Raw genomic sequence first — 21,678 nt, 5'->3', positions numbered from 1 at the left:
CGTCACCGTACGGGGCCGCGTTCATGTTCATTATCATTTCACTTTTTGTACATGTGCTGACAATAAAAGCAAAGCAAAAGCCTTTCTCTTCTCCAATATTTTATTTCGAAGATATCAAACAGGTAGAAAAGTTACAAGGATTTTACAATAACGACCTATACACCTGCCGCCCAGAGGCTACCACTAACGTGGTACTCTACCTGTCCTTGCACGTTCTCCCTACCCGTGGTTTACTCTTCGCTAATGCATCTTCCACATTGTTGAAACAGGCACCGACCTCATCCGTGAAGGCCTTCGCTAGCTCCCCCTGGGCCCGAGGCCGAACTGTCCAGCCTAACAGACAAGGCCCTCCACAAGCTGCCGCCCACCCACCTTTTCAGGATCACTTCCCAAAGCTCTTCTTTGCGTACGAAGTGTTCTCTACCAGCACGGCTCTTACCCAGACCCGATGAAATCCTATTTCCCTTTCATCTCCACCTGAAATAGCACCTCCATCGCCGAGCCCTGCCAGCCTTCCATGGCTGTAGCAGTTGCCCCTATCAAGCTCCTATAAAGCTCTGGCCATGGCATCATAACATACTATAAATATTCTGTATATGTCTGTCTTCCCCACTAGACCATGAGATCACCAAAAGCGAAAGCCCACCTCGTTCCTCTCTGTATCCCACTGCTGAGCGGGGTTCCTGACACACCATGAGGCTCAACAGACCTTGGGTCCAGGAGATAAGACTCCAAGATGACTGAGATACACCAAACCCTCAGCTCCCTGGCAGACCGCCTTGGAGTCTGGAGAGCAGAGTACCCACCTGTACAGACATGCCCAGATCTAGCTTCAGCCCCATACAGGGGTCAATGAAGATGGTGAGGATGAGCTCCGAAGGGTCCTGGGCAAAGTGTTCCAGAATGGCATCATGCTCCGCTGTCCAGACGGCATCCGCTAGTCCTGTCAGCACAGCTCGGGACAGGAAAAGGGGCTTCTACAGAAGGAGAGCAGAGAGCCGAAGCAGGTACAGCTGTTAGGATGAGTCATTTCTCCCATTCACAAGTGCGCGTGAGGACATGGGAGACGAGAAGTCAGAAGGGTCTGGAATGGTGAAGAGAAGGCTGAGGATGAACTGAGTGATAGGTTTCAAGCTTCTGAAGAAACAAGACAATGAGATTCCCTTGTTTCTACAAGTAAAACGAGAATAGATCACTAGACGAAAAGTGGGGGATATTATCTTCCCAAGATATCTCCTTTATGCCTGTGGTTGTAAAAACGCATCGTCAAGCAATCCTCAACCTCAAAGTAAAACTAAGTCAAGGGAACCTGTAGGATATTAGCCTAAAGCAAGCAACCAGGAGCAAAGATGGCAAGCCAGGAAAAGGATAAGGCTGCAGCCTCCCCGGGGTACTGAAGTAATAGGAGATATCCAGTGAAAGCCAATTGGCATAGCAGAAAGGAAGAAGGGAGGGGAAAAGACAAGACTGGGAAACACCAAAGAACACATCAATTAGATGAAAAATAAATTGTGCTCGCTTTGGCAGCACATATACTAAAATTGGATGAAAAATAAATTATAACTGGTGACTCTAAAAAAACTCATCCGTAGAACTCCACTAAATAATTCAGGAAACTTGGGGCACCTGGCTGGCTCAGTCTGAGGAACGTGTGACTCTTGATCTCAGGGTCGTGAGTTCAAGCCCCACGTTGGGTGTAGAGATTACTAAAGAAAATAAATACGCTTTAAATATTTAAGGAAATTAGGGGCGCCTGGGTGGCTCAGTCGTTAAGTGTCTGCCTTCGGCTCAGGTCATGATCCCAGGGTTCTGGGATCGAGCCCCGCGTCGGGCTCCCTGCTCCACGGGAAGCCTTCTTCTCCCACTCCCCCTGCTTGTGCTCCCTCTCTCGCTGTGTCTCTTTCTCTGTCAAATAAATAAATAAAAATTTTTAATAAATAAATAAATATTCAAGGAAACTAGAAGACATGAAGAGGAACATGGGGAGTCACTCTGTCCTTCTCCCAGTTCTCCTGGAAGATAAAGAGTCTCTTTCACTTAAAGTTTCCAAATCAAGAAAACTCAGTGCTCTAAGATCTCTCTCATACAAAGATGTCGATGAGCCTATGAAGAAAACACAACGACGCCAGGAAAAGAATGCACAAAGGGACATGAACAGGCGTGTCACCTCATAGAAATCAGAAAGTGAAAATATGAAAAAATGTCCAATTTCACTTGAAATCAAACAAATACAAATAAAAATAGCAAAGATGGAGCATTTATTGCTACGCTGCCCACACGCAGGCCTGGAAAGCACTAGCTGCTAGCGTGGGGCCAGAACGTGCCACTCCTCTGGAAAACAGCTGGGCATCACACACCCAGCTTGTCCCAGCCTGACTCAAGGTGGGGACACAAGGAAGCGACAGCTACGAGACCTGTCCCTCACTTAAAGCTGTCTCCTGGGGGCGTGGGGGACAGAGACCGGATTTGTGGTGAGCAGGCTCCCAGTAGATAGAAGAGAATTCCTCGCACGCCATTGTACAACTAACCCTCGGATTCACCGGTTATTGGGGAAGAATGTTTGTCTCGGGGAAACCCTAACTCACCACATCCACCTCGGGCTCCGGTAATTCTTCCTTCTCTACTTCGGGTTCCTTCAGTGGTGGCTCTGGGAAGAAGAAAAATTCCAAGATGAAGTCGTTCCTTCAAAACTTAAACACAGAGTCACCCTATGACCCAGAGTCACCACATGACCCCACCATATTCCGCTTCCAGGCGGATCCCCGAGAGAACTGGAGGTGGGGACTCCAACAGACACTCAGAGCACCCATGTTCACGGAAGCACGATTCACAGCAGCCAAAAGGCGGAAACTCAAGTATCCATCAACAAATGACGTGATCCACAAACTGCAGGGGAATATGATTCAGCGCCTGGGTGGCTCAGTCGTTAAGCGTCTGCCTTCGGCTCAGGTCATGATCCCAGGGTCCTGGGATCGAGCCCCGCATCGGGCTCCCTGCTCCACGCGAAGCCTGCTTCTCCCTCTCCCACTCCCCCTGCTTGCGTTCATCCTCTCACTATCTCTCTCTCTGTCAAATAAATAAATAAAAATAAAAAGGAACAGAGGTTGGCCACCTTGCCACACCAGGGAGGAACCAGTCACGAAAGACCGCACGCTGTATGAATCCATTTACAAGAAATGTCGAGAATCGGCAAATCCACAGAGACAGAAAGTGGATTGTTGGTTATCAGGATCTGTGGGGGTGTGGCTGCTAAAAAAAACTAGGCTCTGATGCAAGTAAAGATATAGGGTCATCCAGGGGCGCCTAGGTGGCTTATTCGGTTAAGTATCCGACTCCTGATTTCCACTCAGGTTCCTGGGATCGAGCCCGAGTTAGGCTCCCTGCTCAGCGGGGAGTCTGCTTCTCCCTCTGACTCCGCCCTGCCCCCTGCTTGTGTTCGAGCTCGCTCACTCTAATAAATAAAATCTTTTTTTTTTAAGTGTTTTCAAATTACAAATATGGAATTATAAACCTGTCCTTCCTTCTTTTCTTAATGGGAATTGAGGAAGGCTTAAGGAAGCAAAGGTTGTTAATACAGACCTCCAAAGGGTGTCTGCCCTTTTACCCATCTTTACCAAGAAGCATCTTAGGCCCTTCTTCGACCCAGCATCTGCTATAACAAAATACCACAGACTGGGCGGCTTATAAACACCAGAAACTTATTTCTCATGCTTCTGAAGGCTGGAAGTCCTAGATCACGATGCCAACCTGGTCACTTCTTCTGGGTCACGGACTTCTCATGGTGTCCTCACATGGAAGAACCGGGCAAGGGATCTCTCTGGAACCACTTTCCTAAGGCACTTATCGCATCCATGACATGTTTTAAGCCCTCTCATGATTTAAGCACCTCTCAAAGGCCCCACCTACTAATCCCATCACATTGGGCATTAGGATTTCAACACCAAGTTGTGGGGGGGGGGATGGCACACAAACATTCAGACCATAGCAGGGCCCCCTGTCTCCAGCGGGACAGGCCTCAATCCCTCCCCAACTCCAAAGGTGACAGGGATTACCGTGTGTTTCGGGGCTGCTCTGGAGGCCCAGAGCCTCTCTGAGCCTCCGTTGGGGTTATGTGTCTCTACGTCAAACAATAAAAAGGCTTAGAGCTCAGGGAGGCCTAGATTCTTTGTATTTGCTGGTCAGTGCTTTCACCTAGAATCTCCTTCCCTTCCCACACTGGAGGGTTCTCCAAACTGAACCTCGCCGCCTCTCCTGCTCCCTCCCTCTATTCCCGGTACCCAGCCTCTGGGAGCCAGTCCCACTTGAAATGCTTCCGAGAGAACTCAGAAGGAAACATGTTGCATATTTCTAACGTCTGGATCCTAGGGACCCCGTGTACCCTGGACCCTTCTCCCACACCCATGTTTAATCTCCCCGCTTTTAATATCAAAAGGAGATTCCATTTCTCTCCATCTTGACAGGCTGCCAGCAGGGTAAAGAAGCCCCATGGAAAAGAGGAGGGCTATGCTTAGTTCATAGTCATATCTGCACTGTCCAGTGCTCTAAGGGACAGCCCAGGGACAGCGACAGCCACCCAAAACCTTCTAACCCACAGGGCCGGAGTCCCTCGATCAAAGCCACGGGAGGCAGACTCTTTAAACTCTTTTCTCCCCTCGCCACCCCCCCCACGATGTAGACATCAGGCTGCTTTTCTCGTGGCCCTGGACCTGAACCTCCTGAGTCGACCGAGGCCCCTGCCAAAATGAAGGCAGAACTACAAGAGCTTGAAACAGATGGGAGAAAGCATCCGTCAGGCTTAGGATTCAAAGGGTGGCAAAGCAGGCTGAGTCTCCATGGTGATGGGCTTAATGGGAGAAAAACATTATTTGTTTTGCCACCCAGGGTGAAAATGGGAAAAAGGAAGAGATCAAACCCTCTTCGGTGTGGTAGGAGCAACTGGGAACACTCGAAGTCAGGAGAAAGAGGCGAAGATAATGGACTGGCTAGCAAGCTCTTGGTGCATTGGTGGGGGGGTGGGGGGGTGGGGGGTGGGGCGGATAGGAAGACAGAAAGAACAGGTATGAGGCTGGCCAGGAGGAAAACACAGAAGAAGGACCTCCGCAGCAGGCCTTAGATTCCACCGAACCCCCAGCTTATAACCCAGGAGCAACAGCCCTCAGACCCTCTTTAAATACAAACATTCTGCCTCCAAGCTCCTCCCCAGCAGGTACCCACCAGGCTCCTCTTTGAGGGGCTCAGGCTCCAGCTCAGGCTCGTCAGAGGACAGGGGGTTCTCCGCAGGCTGCGAGGCCAGCTCCGCCTGACCAGCTCTCCTGCGGGCGCCTCCGCGGCTGGCACTTCCCCGGACACTCACTTTCCTCCTCTTCTCCGCTTTGCTGGACATGGTGCGGGCAGGACCTGTAGACATGCGAGCAGCTGGGGATCCACCACCAGAGCCACCCTCACCCCGCCCCCCAGGATACTCAGTCCCCTCTGAATGCACGAACTGAGACCCCACTCCGTATCATACTCTCATCTGGGGATACCCACACCCTGCGCCATGAACCACAAGGGGCCTTGCAGAGCTCACTCCCTTCCCTGGGGAATCCCACTTTCTTCAGTGTATTGGGTCAAAAAATCAAAGTCAGTCCCTTAAGGCTTTAGGAATGAACGAAAGTTGAAGAGGGTAGCCTCTAACAGACACCCGCTAAGGAGGACTTAGGAACCCCTCTCTCTGCCCAGAAGTGTCAGAATGGAAAAAACCTACCAAGCTGAGGGGTGGTTACACACACCTCAACCACCTTACCCCTCAGGGCCATGGGTGAGTGAGAGAAGGCCCAGGGAAGGGAACACTGTCCCCAGGTTCCCCACCCTTGTCTCTGTGTCAAGTCAATGAAACACCCCAAGATGATTTTCCTATGTAGCTCCTTTCCTCCCAGCTTACTAATAACCCCCCCAAGAGGGGAGGGGGGGCATGGAAAATTCTCCTCCTACCCACACTAAAATGTTCAACCTCCTTAAGCAAAGAAAAACCATATTTGTGACATGTCTCTCTAGCTTTTCATTGCTGGTGGTCTGGGGGGCGGGGAGGTAGGAACCCTGTTTTGTGTGTACTGAAAAGGTCTCTTAGGGCGCCTGGGTGGCTCAGATGGTTAAGCGTCTGCCTTCGGCTCAGGTCATGACCCTGGAGTCCCGGGATCGAGTCCCGCATCGGGCTCCCTGCTCGGCAGGGAGTCTGCTTCTCCCTCTGACCCTCCCCCCTCTCATGTGCTCTCTCTCATTCTCTCTCTCTCAAATAAATAAAATCATGGGGCGCCTGGGTGGCTCAGTCGGTTAAGCGACTGCCTTCGGCTCAGGTCATGATCCTGGAGTCCCGGGATCGAGTCCCGCATCGGGCTCCCTGCTCGGCGGGGAGCCTGCTTCTCCCTCTGACCCTCCCCCCTCTCATGTGCTCTCTCTCATTCTCTCTCTCTCAAATAAATAAAATCATGGGGCGCCTGGGTGGCTCAGTCGGTTAAGCGACTGCCTTCGGCTCAGGTCATGATCCTGGAGTCCCGGGATCGAGTCCCGCATCGGGCTCCCTGCTCGGCGGGGAGCCTGCTTCTCCCTCTGACCCTCCCCCCTCTCATGTGCTCTCTCTCATTCTCTCTCTCTCAAATAAATAAAATCATGGGGCGCCTGGGTGGCTCAGTCGGTTAAGCAACTGCCTTCGGCTCAGGTCATGATCCTGGAGTCCCGGGATCGAGTCCCGCATCGGGCTCCCTGCTCGGCAGGGAGTCTGCTTCTCCCTCTGACCCTCCTCCCTCTCATGCTCTCTGTCTCTCATTCTCTCTCTCTCAAATAAATAAGTAAAATCTTTAAAAAATAAATAAAATTAAAAAAATAAATTAAATTAAAAAATAAAAAAATAAAGGTCTCTTAGTATAGTTGACTGAGTAATGAAGATGAAGATCATCCCACTCCTCATGCCCTGAGAACAGACTGGGAGAAGCAAGGAGAAAAGTGGGAAAGTCACCCAAGGTGGAATTTCGCATTGCGTCTCGGGCCTTCCCAGGCCTCGCCCAGGAAAGCAGGAGCATGTCCGGCCGGCTTTGGGAGTCGCAGGGGCAATGCGGGGCTGCGTCCCGCTCAAGCCTGACAGCCACCTGTGGCTCTCCCCCCGCGTCCCCACGGGCTGCCCCAGGCATTGATCACAGGTGATGAGATGCAGACTTGAAGGATGTGTACTTCGCTCCAAGGAAAAAGGTTCCATCGGGCCAAAGCATCGATAAAACCAACTGCAGCAGCGCTGCGGGTCTCCAGAGAAGCGTCGGGCTGTGCTCCCCTGCCTCCGGGTCGGGGCCCCAGGGGCGTTCGCGGGCCAGGCTGGGGGCACCCTCCCCACGGCGGGCCCCGGGGGGGCTGCTCTGCCAGCCTGGGGACCCGGCCTGGCCTCGAGCGGGCTCCCAGGAGGCAAACTTGCCTACAACGGTCACAACCGCCCCACCCCGCGCCGCGGCGTCTCGACCCCTACCGCCCCTTCTTGTCCCCCGCCCGCCCTCCGCCCCCTCCACCCCGGCCCCTTCTCCCCGAAGCTTCCCACGGCTCCCCTCCTCCGCTCTGCCCCCGCCACACACCTCACGCCGCCGACCCTGTCCACCCCGGGCCGGCCGGCCGGCCACTCCAGCGGGAAAGTGCCCCGCGAGCCCCGCTCCCGCCCGCGCCTGCACGCGTCGCCAAGGCAACCCCGCGCCTGGGGGCGGGGCGAGCGGCCCGGGCGCGAGCCCGCGAGCCCGGCCTCCACGGCGCAGGCGCGGGCGCGGGGCAGCCGCGCTCCGCCGCCCGGCCGCCCGACTCGGCCCGCGTGCGCCCCGCGGGGACCCGCGGCCAGAAGGGCCGGCCCCCCGCGGGCGGGCCCCCGAGTCCGGCAGGCCGGAGGGGGCCGGGTGTGGTCCGAGGACGCGCCGGGGGGGCCGGGGCTGAGGGCACGAGCCGCCCCCCCGCCCCCGCGGGACCCCGGAAGGGCCGGGGAGCCCCCGCGCGCGACCCCGCGCCCGGGTCTGCGGGCTCGCTCCCGCACGCGTCCGGCAGGTGGCGCCCGGCGTCCCGCCTGCGGGGCTGGTCGGCGCTCAGGAAGGCGCTCCAGGATTTCGAGGCAGCCGTGGCTGCGGCCGGGGCCGGGGGAAAAACCGGGGCTGGAGCAGCCGAGCCCTGCCGCTCGTTTGCCTCGCCTGCGCTCGGACCGGGGTCTGGGAGCGCCGGGCCGCGCGGGCGGGGGAGGGCAGGCAAGAACGGAACTGGAATTTGGGGAACCTGGAGGCTGGCTCTGGGACGCGTCGCCCGTTTGGGGGGAACGGGAGGCGGGGACTCCCTGGGGAAGGTGACCGGGCCGGGGAGGGGCTCGGCTCTCGGTGAGAACAAAGGCTGAGTCCTGGGGGGGCGGGAGAGGTGGGGGGGCAGACCTCAGCTGGGGCTAGGGGGCGCTGCGGGCCCGGGGCCGCGGACGGGGCGCCTGGAGCCCTGGGCTCTGCGGTGGCGGGAGGAGCTGGAGCGAGGAAGCGAGTCAGGGGGATGGGAAGGCACCCTCCCTGCTTCCATCAATAGTGCCTAATTAAGACAAAGCCAGCGGCGAGCCCACTGATTACATTTCCATGACGAGCTGCATTGATGACATTTTCTTTGCTGGATGAGGAGGGGGAGAAGTTGGCACCTCCGTTCCCCCTTTTTCCGGTTGGTGTTCACACCTGACGGGCCTCGTTATGCACCACAAGGCTCTGCTGTCTCGGGGACTCGCGAAGGGCCCTTGGGTTCACCCACACCCAACCCTGACCTCACCGTCCCAGCTGTCCTGAGTTCCAGAATTGACCCGCCCCCCCCCCCCCGCCCCCTTATCCTTAAGGTAGACGTCTGGGTCTTGATTTGGGGCCTCCTGCCCAGGCCAAAGTCCTTCTGCTGAAGAAAAGGGTTGGAGTTGTGAGGGGCCCTGCCACGCCCCAAACCAGCTGCACAGCAAGTGGGGGCCAAGTGGGTGATCCTCTAACCAAATAGGCGGTGGGTGGCAGAGAGATGACATGATTGGTCCGATCCCCCAGGGAGAAGTCCCAAAGGAGTGAAGATTTGAAGGGAGGCATGGGGCGGGGAGCCTTAGAAACTGGGCTCATGGCTCCCACAGGAAAGGAAGGTTGTGTAGACCCCATTTCTCTTCTGACTGCCCCCCCCACCCTTGGCTGTGCGGAGGGATCCCAGCCCCCTACATTATGCTAAATAGGTAATCAAACATCTCGCTTTGCTAATTACTGCTCAATCGGATTAAACGCTGCTGAAGCTCATCAACAGAGGTGGAGGTAGGGGGAAGGGCTGAGGGGGAGCCAACCAGAGCTGCGGTGGGAGTCTTGTCCCCAGGGGCTCCAGGGGCCAGCCAGGGCACCAAGACGCAATACCCCCCAAAGGGAAGGGACAGAAGAGGTGTACCCGTAAGCCCCTTACCCTTACTGCATCCCCCAGCCTCGAGCCTTTCCCTCCTCCCAGACCTTCATTACCCTCAGAACCCAGGCATCCGGCCATTCCCACAGCTCCCCACTCACAGCCCTGTCCCAGATTTAATAAGTTCTGTTCTCTCACTGTCAATATTGGATGTCTCAGAGCGATCTCCACGGAGAGAGGGGGACTCTTCCCTTGCTTCCCCCCTACCTTGGCCGTCTTTTGCCCGCCCCAGTCCCTTTGTGCCCCCAACCTTCTCTAACTAGCTGACTTAATGAAATGATATTAAAGTCTTAAGCAACCCCCAAAGAATGGTTGTTATGGTGAAGAGAGTGGGCAGGACGCCTGGGTCCCTGAGGGGAGCAAGGGCTGAGGAGGGGGAGAGTGAGCCAGAGGCGAAGGTCTAGAGGCCTCAGTCCCCAGTGGGGAGCAGCAGATCTGGGGTGAGCCGGGGGCTGGACCTCTGGATCTTGGTGGGAAGTAAAGGGAGTGAGGGATGGGGGCCGGGAGAAGGTGGGAGAGAGGACATTCACGGAGTCAGGGTCTCAGCCTGTTGTCCAGAGCATCCATCAGGGATGGAGAGGCCAGCTGGGGGGGTGGGGGGCGGGGAGGTGGGAACAGGGCCTCTGTCCCAGCAGCCTCCTGCTGACTGTGCCCTGGGCCGGTCCCGTGAGAACCAGAGTAGATTCCTCTTGAGCCCTGACTCATCCCTCTTCCCCCCTTCTCCCCCAGCAGACCCCCACAGGTGATTTGTAGCTGATGCCCTCACAATGGTCGGGGCCAGGAGAGAGCCGTTCCATGACATGAAGAGCTGAGAGCTTCCAGGAGAGAAGAGAAAGAACAGAGGCGAAGAGATGGGAAGCCAAGCCCTCCCCCCAACCTCCCCCACCCATCCCCATCTCACTCCCCTGGGGACCCTGGCCCAGCCCCAGTCCCCTTGGGGTGGTGGGAATCCGAGGACATTTGGCTGGGGCTGATTGATGAGGGAGGAGGCAGCCACCCCGGGCACTGAGACTGCTGTTTGCTGAGCACACAGATTGCTCCCCACTCACCAGCTGCCGCCCGCTGAAGCTGCTCAGTCTCACCACCACCAGCACCAGCTCCAAGCACCAGAGCCGGAGGGAGCTGGTGCCTGAGTTTCTAAGGGCGGGGGGGGGGGGGAGGAAGAGGGAGAAGCAGGAACCCAAATGCTTCAATTCCCCGTGGGAATCGGGGGGAGCCCTGGGACCTAGTCCCCTGAGAACTCCCTTCAGGACTCCACCTTCCCTGCTACCTCTCAGACATCTCTCCTCCTCCTGCCCTGCATTCATTCCTTTCCATGCTGCCCCCAAAATTCTGAGCCTATCCCAGCCAGCCCCCTGCTTCCAAGCCACCCTGCGGCATTTCCCCCAGCCTGCCTACAGATCTTGAAACTTTCCCTGGAGGAAGGGGGGGCCCCCTGTTTGCAATTCCCCACATAGCCCCTTAGGAAGCTCCATTTTTCGTGCTAACTGAAATTCCACTTGGGATGTCGACCATTCCCTATCAGAAATTCCCACAGCAGCCCTTTGCTCTATGCCCCTTTCCTTAAAACCCCCCAACATAACCCCACATACACACACACACGTCCACCTAATTCATGTCCTGCAAAGTGTGAGCCTCTGTGTGCAGCTCAGCCCCCAGGACAGCCTCTGCTGTTTGGGACTGGGGGTGGGGGTTGGGAGGGTATGTGCAGCTTTAGCCTCTGTGGTTCCCGGTTCTCTGGGCTCCCCTACTTCCTCTCCGCCTGCCCACTCTAGACCCCCTACCAGCAGCTGGGCCATGGCCCCCACAAAGCTCAGAGCATCTTCCTTGCCCTCCCAGAGCTTAAAATGTAGTTGAGGAAAACGCAACTCACGCACAACACCCTAAGGGGAGAACAGGAATACCGAGTTAGACCAACTTCCTAAATGTGGATTCTAGACCCTACATGACTTGCCCCCCTGCAGGCTGAGGCTGCAGAAGGACAGGACACATCTGGGACGTCTGCTGGTTGCGAGGTCCTTCTCACTCTTCCCAAACATGCCAAGATCTCACCTCTGTGCTTTGCACTTGCTGTTCTCTCTGTGGGGTGTGCCCTTCCCAGAGCCTTCCTCCACATCACTCACTCAAGGTCGGAGTCAAATGTCACCTCTTCAGCGGGACCTTCCTGACCTCCTAACCTAAAGCACCTCCCTGTTACTCTCCATCCTCTTCATCCTGTTACTCTGGTTTGTTTATATTACCTGTCACTGCCAGAAATGTTATCAGGTTGTCCCCCACCCAGACATGGGCTTGGTGAAAGCAGGGACTTTGCTGCATTTACTGTATATTCCCAGGGCCCCAAACAGTACCTGGAACAAAGTACACAATAGGATGTTGAGCGAATATTCGAACAACAACAAAAATGAATGTGTTCCTGCCCCCTCTATTCGTTTCGAGGTAGCCGCTACCTGGGGGGCATGTTGGCGTGTTTGGACCCAGAAAGAGAACAGGATGGCATGTGTGGTTCTATGTGTTGTCCCTGCGCGCGTGCGGAGGGGGAAGAGTCCAGAGACGCCAGCGTTCCGAGGGGGTGTGTCCCAGGATGTTGTGCAGAATGTGCAGCTCCTGTCCCCAGCTGTGCATCTGTCCCCAGGTGTCTTCCTGTCTCTCAGCGTGTTACGATGTCTTGGCTGCTTCGGGGAGGTGTTTGTCACCGAGACTATTTATCCCCACTTCTCTTCCCTCTCATCGTCCCTCCACCTGCGCCTCTGGAGGTCTGTTGGGGAGGGCGGGTTGGTTCTCCCCCGGCTCCCTTGCCCCCTCACGCACACAGCCCTGCCCCAGTCTTGGACCCCTCCCTTTCTCACTGGGCCCTGTTGCTGGGCTCTGGGTTGCCATAGAGACGGTTGCCAAGTCCCTGAGGCTGATAGCCAGCGATGGGGCTGTCGGCTCCATCCACGCGGGAGGCTGAGGGGGGCTTCCCATTGTGTGGAGAAGGGGATGTTGCCATGACAACCAACCCCCACTAAGGGGCAGGGACCAGCCCTTCCACCCCCCTCAAGCCTCCCCACCTCAGGCTGCCCCAGTGCGGGCTCCGAAGGACAGGAGTAAATTCCAGACGGTCCAGCACCTGGCCTCCGTTGGCAGCTCCCCTCCCAGAGCGCCCGCACCTCTCAGGCCCCAGGCGTCTTGCTTGGACAGGAGGAGGGGCAGGGGTTCCCTTGGACAGAGTGGGGCAGGAGGACCCCTTGACCTCCAGGCAGATGGGAGACAGCGGGAGGGGACCTAAAGTCAGGGGAGGGGCGGGCAGGGCAGAGGCTGTGACCCCTGCCGACTAGCTCCAGAGATGCTCCTGGCTGGCTGCTTTTGTGGTTGGAGAATGGGGCTGAGTCTAGGGGGCTGGGCACCCAGGGGGTTTTAGGGAAGAAGAGCCTGCGCTATGGGTACACAGGGAGCCACCGGGCAGGCAGCTTGATGCCTGGGTCCCTGAGTCTTCTGGGGAGTCATACCATTTCTGCCCACTCTGGTCCCCAGCAGCAAAACTCCCCGAGTCAGAGGTGCCTTGGGCGGGGGTGGTAGGGAGCAGAGTTGAACCCGGGAACATGTTTTTTCCCACTGTTTCTGACTGCGACTTGCCTTGTCTCTGGCGCTTTGGTTTAGCAACAGACACGAGTGAACACGGCCTCACATGCATCCCCATTGGATGTACTAGCAACTCATGCTCTGGTCTGGGTTCCTCTCTCCCTCCCCTGGAGCCAGCTGCCTCGGCCTTCGCATCCAGCCCGGAATCCTGTCCCCCTGTACTGTCCACCTCACCCCTCCAACCACCCAGCCCAGTATCCTGTCCCCCTGTACTGTCCACCTCACCCCTCCAACCACCCAGCCCAGTATCCCTTCCCCCTGTATTGTCCACCTCACCCCTCCAACCACCCAGCCCAGTATCCCGTCCCCCTGTACTGTCCACCTCACCCCTCCAACCATCAAGCCCGGTATCCCTTCCCCCTGTACTGTCCACCTCACCCCTCCAACCACCCAGCCCGGAATCCCGTCCCCCTGTACTGTCCACCTCACCCCTCCAACCCACCCAGCCCGGTGTCCTGTCCCCCTGTACTGTCCACCTCACCCCTCCAACCACCCAGCCCGGTATCCTGTCCCCCTGTACTGTCCACCTCACCCCTCCAACCACCCAGCCCGGTATCCTGTCCCCCTGTACTGCCCACTTCACCCCTCCAACCACCCAGCCCAGTATCCCTTCCCCCTGTATTGTCCACCTCACCCCTCCAACCACCCAGCCCGGTATCCTGTCCCTCTGTACTGTCCACCTCACCCCTCCACCCCACCCAGCCCGGTATCCTGTCCCCCTGTACTGTCCACCTCACCCCTCCACCCCACCCAGCCCGGTATCCTGTCCCCCTGTACTGTCCACCTCACGCCTCCAACCACCCAGCCCGATATCCTGTCCCCCTGTACTGTCCATTTCACCCCTCCAACCATCCAGCCCAGTATCCCTTCCCCATGTATCACCCCCTCACCCCTCCAACCCAACCGGCTCCCCACCCTTCCCCTTGGCTCTATGTGATCCAACTCTCAGCTTGAAAGCCGTTCTACCCGTCCTCCGTCCCAACTCCCGCCCAGTCATTCTCCAGCCTTCTTGTCAACTTTTGAAGTTTTTTATTTTTTTGGTTTTTGTTGTTCAGATTTCCCTTTTACAGTAAAACTATCGAGGTGACGGCCATACCCCGCCACCTCCCCCATGGCAATATCAACTTCCTGTTCTCTGGAAGGAGCGATTAGAAAAATCAGGAAGGAGCTGGGAGCTACAGCACCAGAGAGATGACTGGACCTCTGGTCGACAAAGTAACCATCCTGGCTGGTGATTGAGGTGGCCGACGTGGTGCCCAAGGGCAGCTCTGATCTAATGAGACTGAGCCGGGAGCAAAAGAGGGCAACACCCAATCTGTGCACTACGGGGCAGAGAGAGGTACACGCCGGTCGCTATGGAAACAGTGACAGGGGCTAAGTACCACCGTCCCCTAGACCGGTCAGTAGGCCACCATTTTGGTCACTAAGAAGGGAGCTGTGTCGAGTCTGAAGGGACGAGGAATTGGACGATGTGATGAACAAGACAGCCCTCTGGGTTACTGGGGACAACACACGGGGTCTTGGGATAGTCCTGTTGATTAACAGAGATTATACTGGGGTGGGGAGAGGGAAGAAGAAGACAAACGGGGCCTGCTACACCTGGTGGCAGTCACCTTAGCCGTCCTCAAAGTAGCACAGGGGGTGGGGAAGGGAGGTCCCGGGAAGTGCCCCTGGAGACTGGGAGAATCCTCCTCAGTCCACCCTGTCTTCTAACGGTCAGTTCCGGCTTCCTCCTGAAACAGGAAGTACTTCCGGCCCCCCCAACACACACACTGCTCCACAGAGTAAGAACCATCTGCCGCCCCCGCCCCCGCCCCCCAAGACTAAGCCACTTGGAGTTCCAGCCAGACCACTTCCTATTTCAGAAGCGCTACTTCCTGTCCTGGATGAAGGCACTTCCGTTCCTGCTGCACCGCTCCTGCCCCTTGGCCAGGCCACTTCTGTCCAGGCCTCCTCCGGGCACTTCTTGTCTGCAGCAAGTCACTTCCCGTCCCAAGCGGGCCCGTTCGGCATCAGACCAAATCCACACGTGTGCCCCGACCGGGTCGCATCTTGCTCGTGGCCACTGACAAAACAGGACACTTCTTCCACGGCAGCTGTCACGACCCAACCACCCCAGATGGGCTGGAGTAAGAATGTATAGGCCTGCGGCAGGGCAGAGAAGGAGGCCCCGCTGCCCGTGCCCGGAGCTGGGGTGGAGGGCCCGAGCCTGCCCCATAAGGCCCCCATTTTTGGCAGACTGAGGGGAGCGGTTGGTGAGAGAGGTCAGAAGAGGGAGCTCAGGGGGGGAATGCTTGTGTCCCCCCACCCGGGAGATGGGAGAGGCCAAGGAGAGGAAGCTGAAAAGGTAAAAGGAGACGCAGGGAGGGGGGTGCTAGGAAAGAGGAACAGACCTGGAGACAGGAGAGAAAGAGAGAGAGAGAATACGAGAGAGAGAGAAGAGAAAAACAGTGAGAGGCAGAAAGGAAGAGGTGCCAACCAAAAGACAGACTGTCCCCGCCCCTAGCTCTGGGTGTGTGGGGGGCACAAGGACGGCCGGGTCACGGTCAGAAGAGGAGGCTGAGTCTCTGCGGGGGCCACACGCGGCCAACCGAGGGCAGGAGTCTTAAGGAATCCTAAACATGGGGAAGGGGTCCACAACAGCAGGGGCACAGGAGCTGGTGGGGCGAGGGGGCCAAGGGGATGCTAGAGGTGTCCCTCCAACCATGACTTAAACTGGAGGAGCACCCCCAAGAAGGGCTGGATCCGGGAGAGCCAGGTAGGAGAAGCCCTCATACCTTGTAGTAGATGTTGGGAGGGCTCTGGGGGGGCCCATCCTGCACGATGTACACAGGATGCCCATAGTCACCACTCACCTTCTCATAGTGGGGACAGAATGGGGGGTCTGCAGCCCCACCACCTCGTAGAGCTATCCCTAGCTCCCCAGGCTCAGCCTCCCGAGGCCCCATCCCACTTCCGCCTCCCAGGCCCAGAGACCCTCCCCTCCCGAAGGAGCCAGGACCAGGGTGGCGACTCTCCGAAGGCTTGGCCCGCCGTCTCCGCCAGCACATGGCACCCCCAGCCCCTGCCACGCCCAGCAAGAGCAGCGCCAGCCCCCCCGCTGCCCCGGCCACCGCGGGCATGCTGGGAGGGGGCAGGGGGCCTTCAGCACCCCGGGAGGTTGCATTGCTGGTGGGGTCACCTGGCAGGGAAGGGGTGAAGGAGGAAAGAGGGGGAGGGGCTGAAGGAGCCACCTGGGCATCTGGACACCCAGCCTTGGGGGTCCCCATGGGCTTCCCCAGCAGGGCCCAAGCCCCCTGGGGACCCCACCTTCCCTTCCCCCCCCAAATCCCACTCAGAATCCAGGTGTGTCCAGCCCTTCAGCTCGGTGCCAAATAGTCTTCCCTACTTCTCTGACAGCTCTGATTGAATTGGCTAATTAGTTCTAATTGAGTCTTTTCCTCATTTGGTTTCCACTCCCCTCCCACCCTCCCAACCTCTCTTCTCTTTCCTGTATCATCATCCCCCCCAAAACTGAAGGCGGAGGAAGAGGGTGAAGGCTGGGCAGCTGGGGTCCGAGAACAGAGGAGGCGGGGGGAAGGCAGGAGGCTGGACCCCTGGCTCCTACCTGGCATGTTCTCCTTCCCAGGCTCCAGGCTGTGGGCTGCCCCCCGGTCTCTCTCCATGGGGATTTCAGACACAGGCTTTCTGGGGGCGGCCCCTCCTCGGGGACCTGGAGATGGGGAAGACCCAAGAGAGAGGGGCTGAGACGGCAGCCCCCTGACCAATACGGGACTACCCGAACCTCCCTCAGCTCCCGGGAGGTGTGCCCCAGCCCCCACTCACTTTGTCCCACTCGGAGAAGCACCTTCATGCCTCTGGTGAGGCACACGCCTCCCTTCAAACTCTCCAGGCCTTCCCGGGTCCCATCCGACGTGGCTGGGAGAGAAGAGCCAGAGGGAGAGGCTGGCAGTCCAGAGCCGAGCCCCTACTCCGTCCCCGTTCCCGGGCCCTGACACCTCCCCGGGGAGGGGGGCGGTGGTGGGAATCAGGGGTCTCTCTGGGCTCCTCCTCTGCCCTCAGTCTCGGGGGCACCTCCCCCGGACCCTGCCCTCTGCCCGGCAGTACCAATTATGTAGTAATCGTGGTGCGAGCGGAACTCATGGCCCCAGAGGTTAGGGCTATACTCCTGGAACTTGATGGTGAAGCGGAGATCCAGGTCCGGCCGGTCACAAGTGAGGAGCAGGTTTGGGGCAGGGGGTGCTTCACAGCGCCGGCCCTGGGCACCCCCGACCAAGTACAGCTTGTAGAACTCGTAATTGGGAGAGGAGTGGGGGCCGGGAGGCCGGGCCCGGGGGCAGAGCAGGTCGAGCCGGTCCCCGATCTGCGGGTACAGCACGTAGCCACCCTCCGCCTGGAACCTGTCAAGAGGAGGGCCAGGTGGACGAGGAGAGGTGTCAGCGGTCTGGCCCCCCAGAGCTTCGCCTCCCTCGCCGCACAGCCCTGCAGGCCAGCCTTCGACAGGGCAGGCCCTGAGGACTCAGCAGCAGCAGGAAGCCAGGCTCAGAGGTCTCCAGCCCCTTGGTGTGCCCAAATGCACTCTCCAGCCCGCCCTCGCCACACGCACACTGCCATCTCTCGCTCCATCACTAGCCCCGTTGCCATGGCAACGGGATGCCAGTTACCAAGGAGCTGGCCTCTCTGGAACCACACAGCCCACCCATCCCAGGTGATTTCACTATTCCACGGCAGTCAACCATGGGGGCAGAGCCTCCCCTTCCCCCAGGCCACCACTGAATTTGAGGGATCTCAGGGCAAAGGAGGGGTGGGGGTTGGAGGGGGGGGTGCCGAGTGTGGAGGGTAATCCGGACCAGTGTCCCAAGTTAGCCAGGCAATGTGACAGGAGTTAAATGCCTGGTCTGGCAATGGCCCTCAATGAGGCCAATGGGAAGCAGGGTCTGGGGGTCAGCTGCCCCAGACATCTCCCTGCTCAGTACCCCTCCTGCCCTGGGGCTCAGACTTCCTAGGGAAAGGGCCCTATTGCTCTGGAACTGACTTTCCTAACCACAGCCTCCACAAGCCCACGCCTCCCTCTGCCTTTGACTGCAGCCCCTCCCTGTGCACGAATGGGGATGGGGTCCCAGAGCTGGGTCCCCGGGGGGGGAGGGGAGACGGCTGCTCAGGATCTTCCCAGACTCCCAAATGACCCACTCCCTCCCACCCCACATCCCAAAGAGCCCCCAGCACCCTACCTCCCTCTGCTCAACCCTATAATAAGCCTAACTTAGATCCTCGGGCTGCACCTGATACTCAAACCGCAGCTGGGAGTTGGTGGGTAGCAGACTGAGAAAAGATATTTGAGATTACACCCAAAGAGACATAGTAGGGAGGGAAGCTGGGAAGTCAAGAGAAGACAAACAATAATCCCAGTTCTCCTTTAACGAGCATGTAATATGTTCAAACACCTTACCTCTCTAATCCTCATGAAAGGTGTGAGGACTGAGGATACAAACTCAGAAAGGTTAAGTGACGTGCCCAAGGCCACACAGCTGAAAGCAGCGGAGCTAGGACTAAGATCTTGGATGTGGTGGACTCCAAAGCCCACCCCCTACCCCTTCCCGTGGCCTCACACAGCCTCTCCCAGGGAAGTGGGAAGTTTGCAAAACACAGAACTCTTTTGCTAGCGGGGAGAGGGCTCTGCATGGAGGCCAGGGACCTGGATGACCTCCCAAGGGTTCCGTCCTACCCAGTGTGACTTGAAGTTTCATGTGAGCCCTGGCCTTTTTTCAGAGCAAAGCAAGCATGCCAGGGAGGGAACAGAGGGTCTGATGGAAGAGTTTGCAGCAAAGATGGGGGAGGGGGCAAGGGAGTCCTCGGGACTCTAGATGCAAGAGAGAAAGGGGCTCCAGGTTTCTTCCAGAAAAAAAAAAAAAAAAAGTCTCCCCGCCAGGAAGGCAGGGGTATCTTCTGCTTGGGAACTCCATCCACCAAGGGCTCACTGACCCTCTGGCTGTGGGCAAGAATTAGGGGACGGACGGTGTGGAGAGTCCAGAAGCCTTGGGTGAGATGTCCCCAGAGCCCCCACGCGGAGCCCCCTTCCCTCCCCTCGTCTACACAAAGTCCCTTCTGGGGAGGGAGGCACCCTGCCCTTCCCCTCTGCGCTCAGCGGCACCTACTCAGCGGCTCTCCCGAGAGCTGACATTAACCAGGCTCCCTCCAAGCCCAGCCCCCGACAGGACACAGGTCCCTCACAAACCCAAATAACCACTCCACCACCCTCCCGGCGGCTACCCAGGAACTTTCTCGGATCCTTGCCCCTGTGGGGTCCTTCCAACTCCCGACACATGGTTGTCGCCACCCACATCCAGCTCTGTCTGTCTGCGACCCAGGAGTCTGGCTCCCAAGATCACCTCTGTGTCGTTACCCGTCAGCTCGCATCAGAGCACTAGCACCCCTCCCTCCGGCCTCCTCCCAGCTCCGAGAACCAGCCCCCCAAATCCCCAAAGCGCCCCTACTGCCTGCCCGGAGGGTGTGGGGTCTCCCCAGCCCGGGGCCACTCACCTCTTATTCGCCGAATTCCAGTAGACAGGCTCCAGGCTGAGCCCAGACACCAGCCCCAAAACGCCGAGCAGCAGCAGGGCCCCGACTCGCACGCCCCCCGGCCCAGAACGGGGGGCCCCCATGACCCCGCCAAGGCCTGGGGGGCGGGGCACCAACTCCCCCAAAGTCGCTCGCCCCCTGCGGTGACTGCCTCGGCGGCCCGGGCTGCTCGGCCCCGACCACCCCGGCGGCGGCCGCCCCCCGCTCCCACGCGGACCCGCTTCCTGCTCTGCCCGCGCCCCTGCCGCGGAGCGCTCAGCCCGCTAGAGCCCTTCCAGGGGCCGCCTGCGGGCGCCCTACGCCCCCGGCCCGCGCTCGGGCACCCGGGGATCGCAGGGCCGGCCTAAGTGGGGGACTGGGGCAGCCGGGGGCCGGGCGGGGGCGGCATGGGCGCCGGCCGAGGGAGCGAGGGAGGGCCGCGAGCCGGAGCCCCAGCCTCGCCGGGATTGAGGGCAGCGGGCTCGGGGAGGAAACCAGTGCCGAGCCCGGGAGGGGGGAGTTAAAGGAGTGGCGGGGAGGGGGAGAGGATGGCGGAGGGAAAAGCCGGAGCTGGAGCCGGCGTCGGAGCGGGCGGCGGAGCCCGCAGCCCACGCCCCCCGCACCTCCCTCACCTCGCGCCCCTCCCGCGCGCCCCGCCACCGCCCCCCGCGCCCCCTTTGTCCCCGCCCCACCCCACCCCCCCACCCCGCCGCCGCCCCGGCGCGTCTGCCCTCCGGCCCGCGGGCCGCCCGAGCGGCTGGAACCTTCCGCGCCCAGATCCAGAAAGGCGCTCGCCCTCGCCGCCCGGAGGAGCCCAGCCCCTCTCGCTCCCGCAGCCTCCCCCCCCCCCCCCCCCGGCCCGAAACGCCGCCGCGGCTCCCGGCAGGTCTGGAGAGCATAGTAATAACCTTGAAGGCTCCGCACTTTACAAAGTGGGCTGAGTTGGTCGTCACGACTACCTGTGTGGAGTGGGAGGGGCAGAGCCACCGGGCCCCCATTGTGGGGATGAAGAAACTGAGGCTCGGGCCTGGGGGGGGGTGCCGAGACGGGCCCAAGGTCACACGGGGAGCGGGCGGCACAGGCGGACGCCCGGCCCGGGTCGCCGCACTCCTCCTCCTCCTGGGCCCTCTCCCCGTTGCCTGGGGCTGGGTGCGAGGTAAGAGTTCGGGGGGTAAACCGGGGCCCTCGCTGCCTGGCGGCGGGGAGAACCGGGGCCGGGGGAGAGGAAAGGGAGTACCTACAGCCCCAAACCCACATCAGCCGGAAGGGCTGTTTCCAATTATCCTGGGGGAAGGGAGGAGGATTTGCCTTTTCGGGTGTAAGAACCCTCGCTTTCAGCACCTCTGGGCAGAGGTGACATTCCTCGCCCCGCTCAGCCGTCGCAGGCCTCCAGGCCCCTGGCTCTGCAGAATGGCGAGGTCCCACGTCAGATCCCCTGCCCGAGGGCTCTTAGGGGCCCCCTTCTCGGTGTTTGGCGAGGTTGGGGGTGGGGAGCAGCCCCTGCTTGCGACCACACAGCCGCCCCCCACCCCCAAAGCGAGCAGATGAACGGAGACACAGGCCCGGTGACAGCTGCCGCCTGCGCCGCTCCCGCCCCGGTCCCGCACCTAGAACGGGACGTCTGTGCTTCTCGGCACCTCTGCCCTCTCGTGTGTGTCCCTGACTCGGGCTACTCAGTCCCTGCCTCCTGGGGGAGCCCAGGGGAGGCGGGCGGGGGGCCCTGCGGCTCCCCTCCCCCCCGGGCTGAGTAACGGTCCCTCTGCTGCCGGGTGGTGGTAACCAGCGTGCCGCGCGAGTGAGCGGGCGTCCTGTCTGTCACTGTCTGCACGGTCTCACGCAGTCACACCCAGCAGTCTGACACACGGCGCCTGCCACCGCTGCTCAGCCGCGCTCACCCTGACCCTGCCGCCCCCACCTTGGGAGTGAGATTTCAAACAGGTTCCCCCTTCAGTTTACCGAGTTGCCTAGCAACCCGCCAGTCAATGGCATGGAGCCCCACCCCCACTCGCTTGACTTCACACCGAGCTCCGCAGCCCCATTGGCTCGCGCCTAGTCCCA

At 59.2% G+C, this 21,678-nt stretch overlaps 2 protein-coding genes across 2 annotated transcripts in view; both read right to left on the bottom strand.

The window, feature by feature from the left end:
• DNAH2 (dynein axonemal heavy chain 2) overlaps positions 1-5,383 on the bottom strand; it is an 80,591-nt gene extending 75,208 nt beyond the window's left edge. The window contains exons 1-3 of the mRNA XM_064583352.1: positions 5,215-5,383; positions 2,586-2,647; positions 762-977 (exon numbers count right to left, since the gene is read on the bottom strand). Of these exons, the coding sequence (XP_064439422.1) occupies positions 762-977; positions 2,586-2,647; positions 5,215-5,383 (447 nt within the window). The remainder of the gene's footprint in view (positions 1-761; positions 978-2,585; positions 2,648-5,214) is intronic.
• Positions 5,384-14,101: 8,718 nt separating this feature from the next.
• On the bottom strand, positions 14,102-20,244 carry EFNB3 (ephrin B3). Its single transcript, XM_045888173.2, has 5 exons — positions 19,603-20,244; positions 17,170-17,462; positions 16,888-16,980; positions 16,670-16,774; positions 14,102-16,243 (listed from the first exon to the last, which is right to left on the bottom strand). The coding sequence occupies exons 1-5, from the start codon at positions 19,722-19,724 to the stop codon at positions 15,834-15,836; spliced, it is 1,023 nt and encodes a 340-aa protein (XP_045744129.1). The 5' UTR covers positions 19,725-20,244; the 3' UTR covers positions 14,102-15,833.
• Between the last annotated feature and the right edge of the window lie 1,434 nt (positions 20,245-21,678).

The sequence above is a fragment of the Mirounga angustirostris genome, unplaced genomic scaffold (genome assembly GCF_029215605.1).
Source record: "Mirounga angustirostris isolate CCGP_5_RB_7025 unplaced genomic scaffold, mMirAng1.0.hap1 SCAF_17, whole genome shotgun sequence".
Lineage (NCBI taxonomy): Eukaryota > Metazoa > Chordata > Mammalia > Carnivora > Phocidae > Mirounga > Mirounga angustirostris.
The sequence above is the reverse complement of the archived record's forward strand: the minus strand, read 5'-3'. Positions and strand labels throughout refer to the sequence as shown.

Coding starts and splice junctions, on each gene's coding strand:
- EFNB3 (XM_045888173.2), bottom strand. CDS start 19,724: ATGGGGGCCCCCCGTTCTGGGCCGGGGGGCGTGCGAGTCGGGGCCCTG. Junction 16,981..17,169: donor CCACGATTACTACATAATTG/GTACTGCCGGGC, acceptor CTTCTCTCCCAG/CCACGTCGGATGGGACCCGG. Junction 16,775..16,887: donor GCTTCTCCGAGTGGGACAAA/GTGAGTGGGGGC, acceptor CCCCATCTCCAG/GTCCCCGAGGAGGGGCCGCC.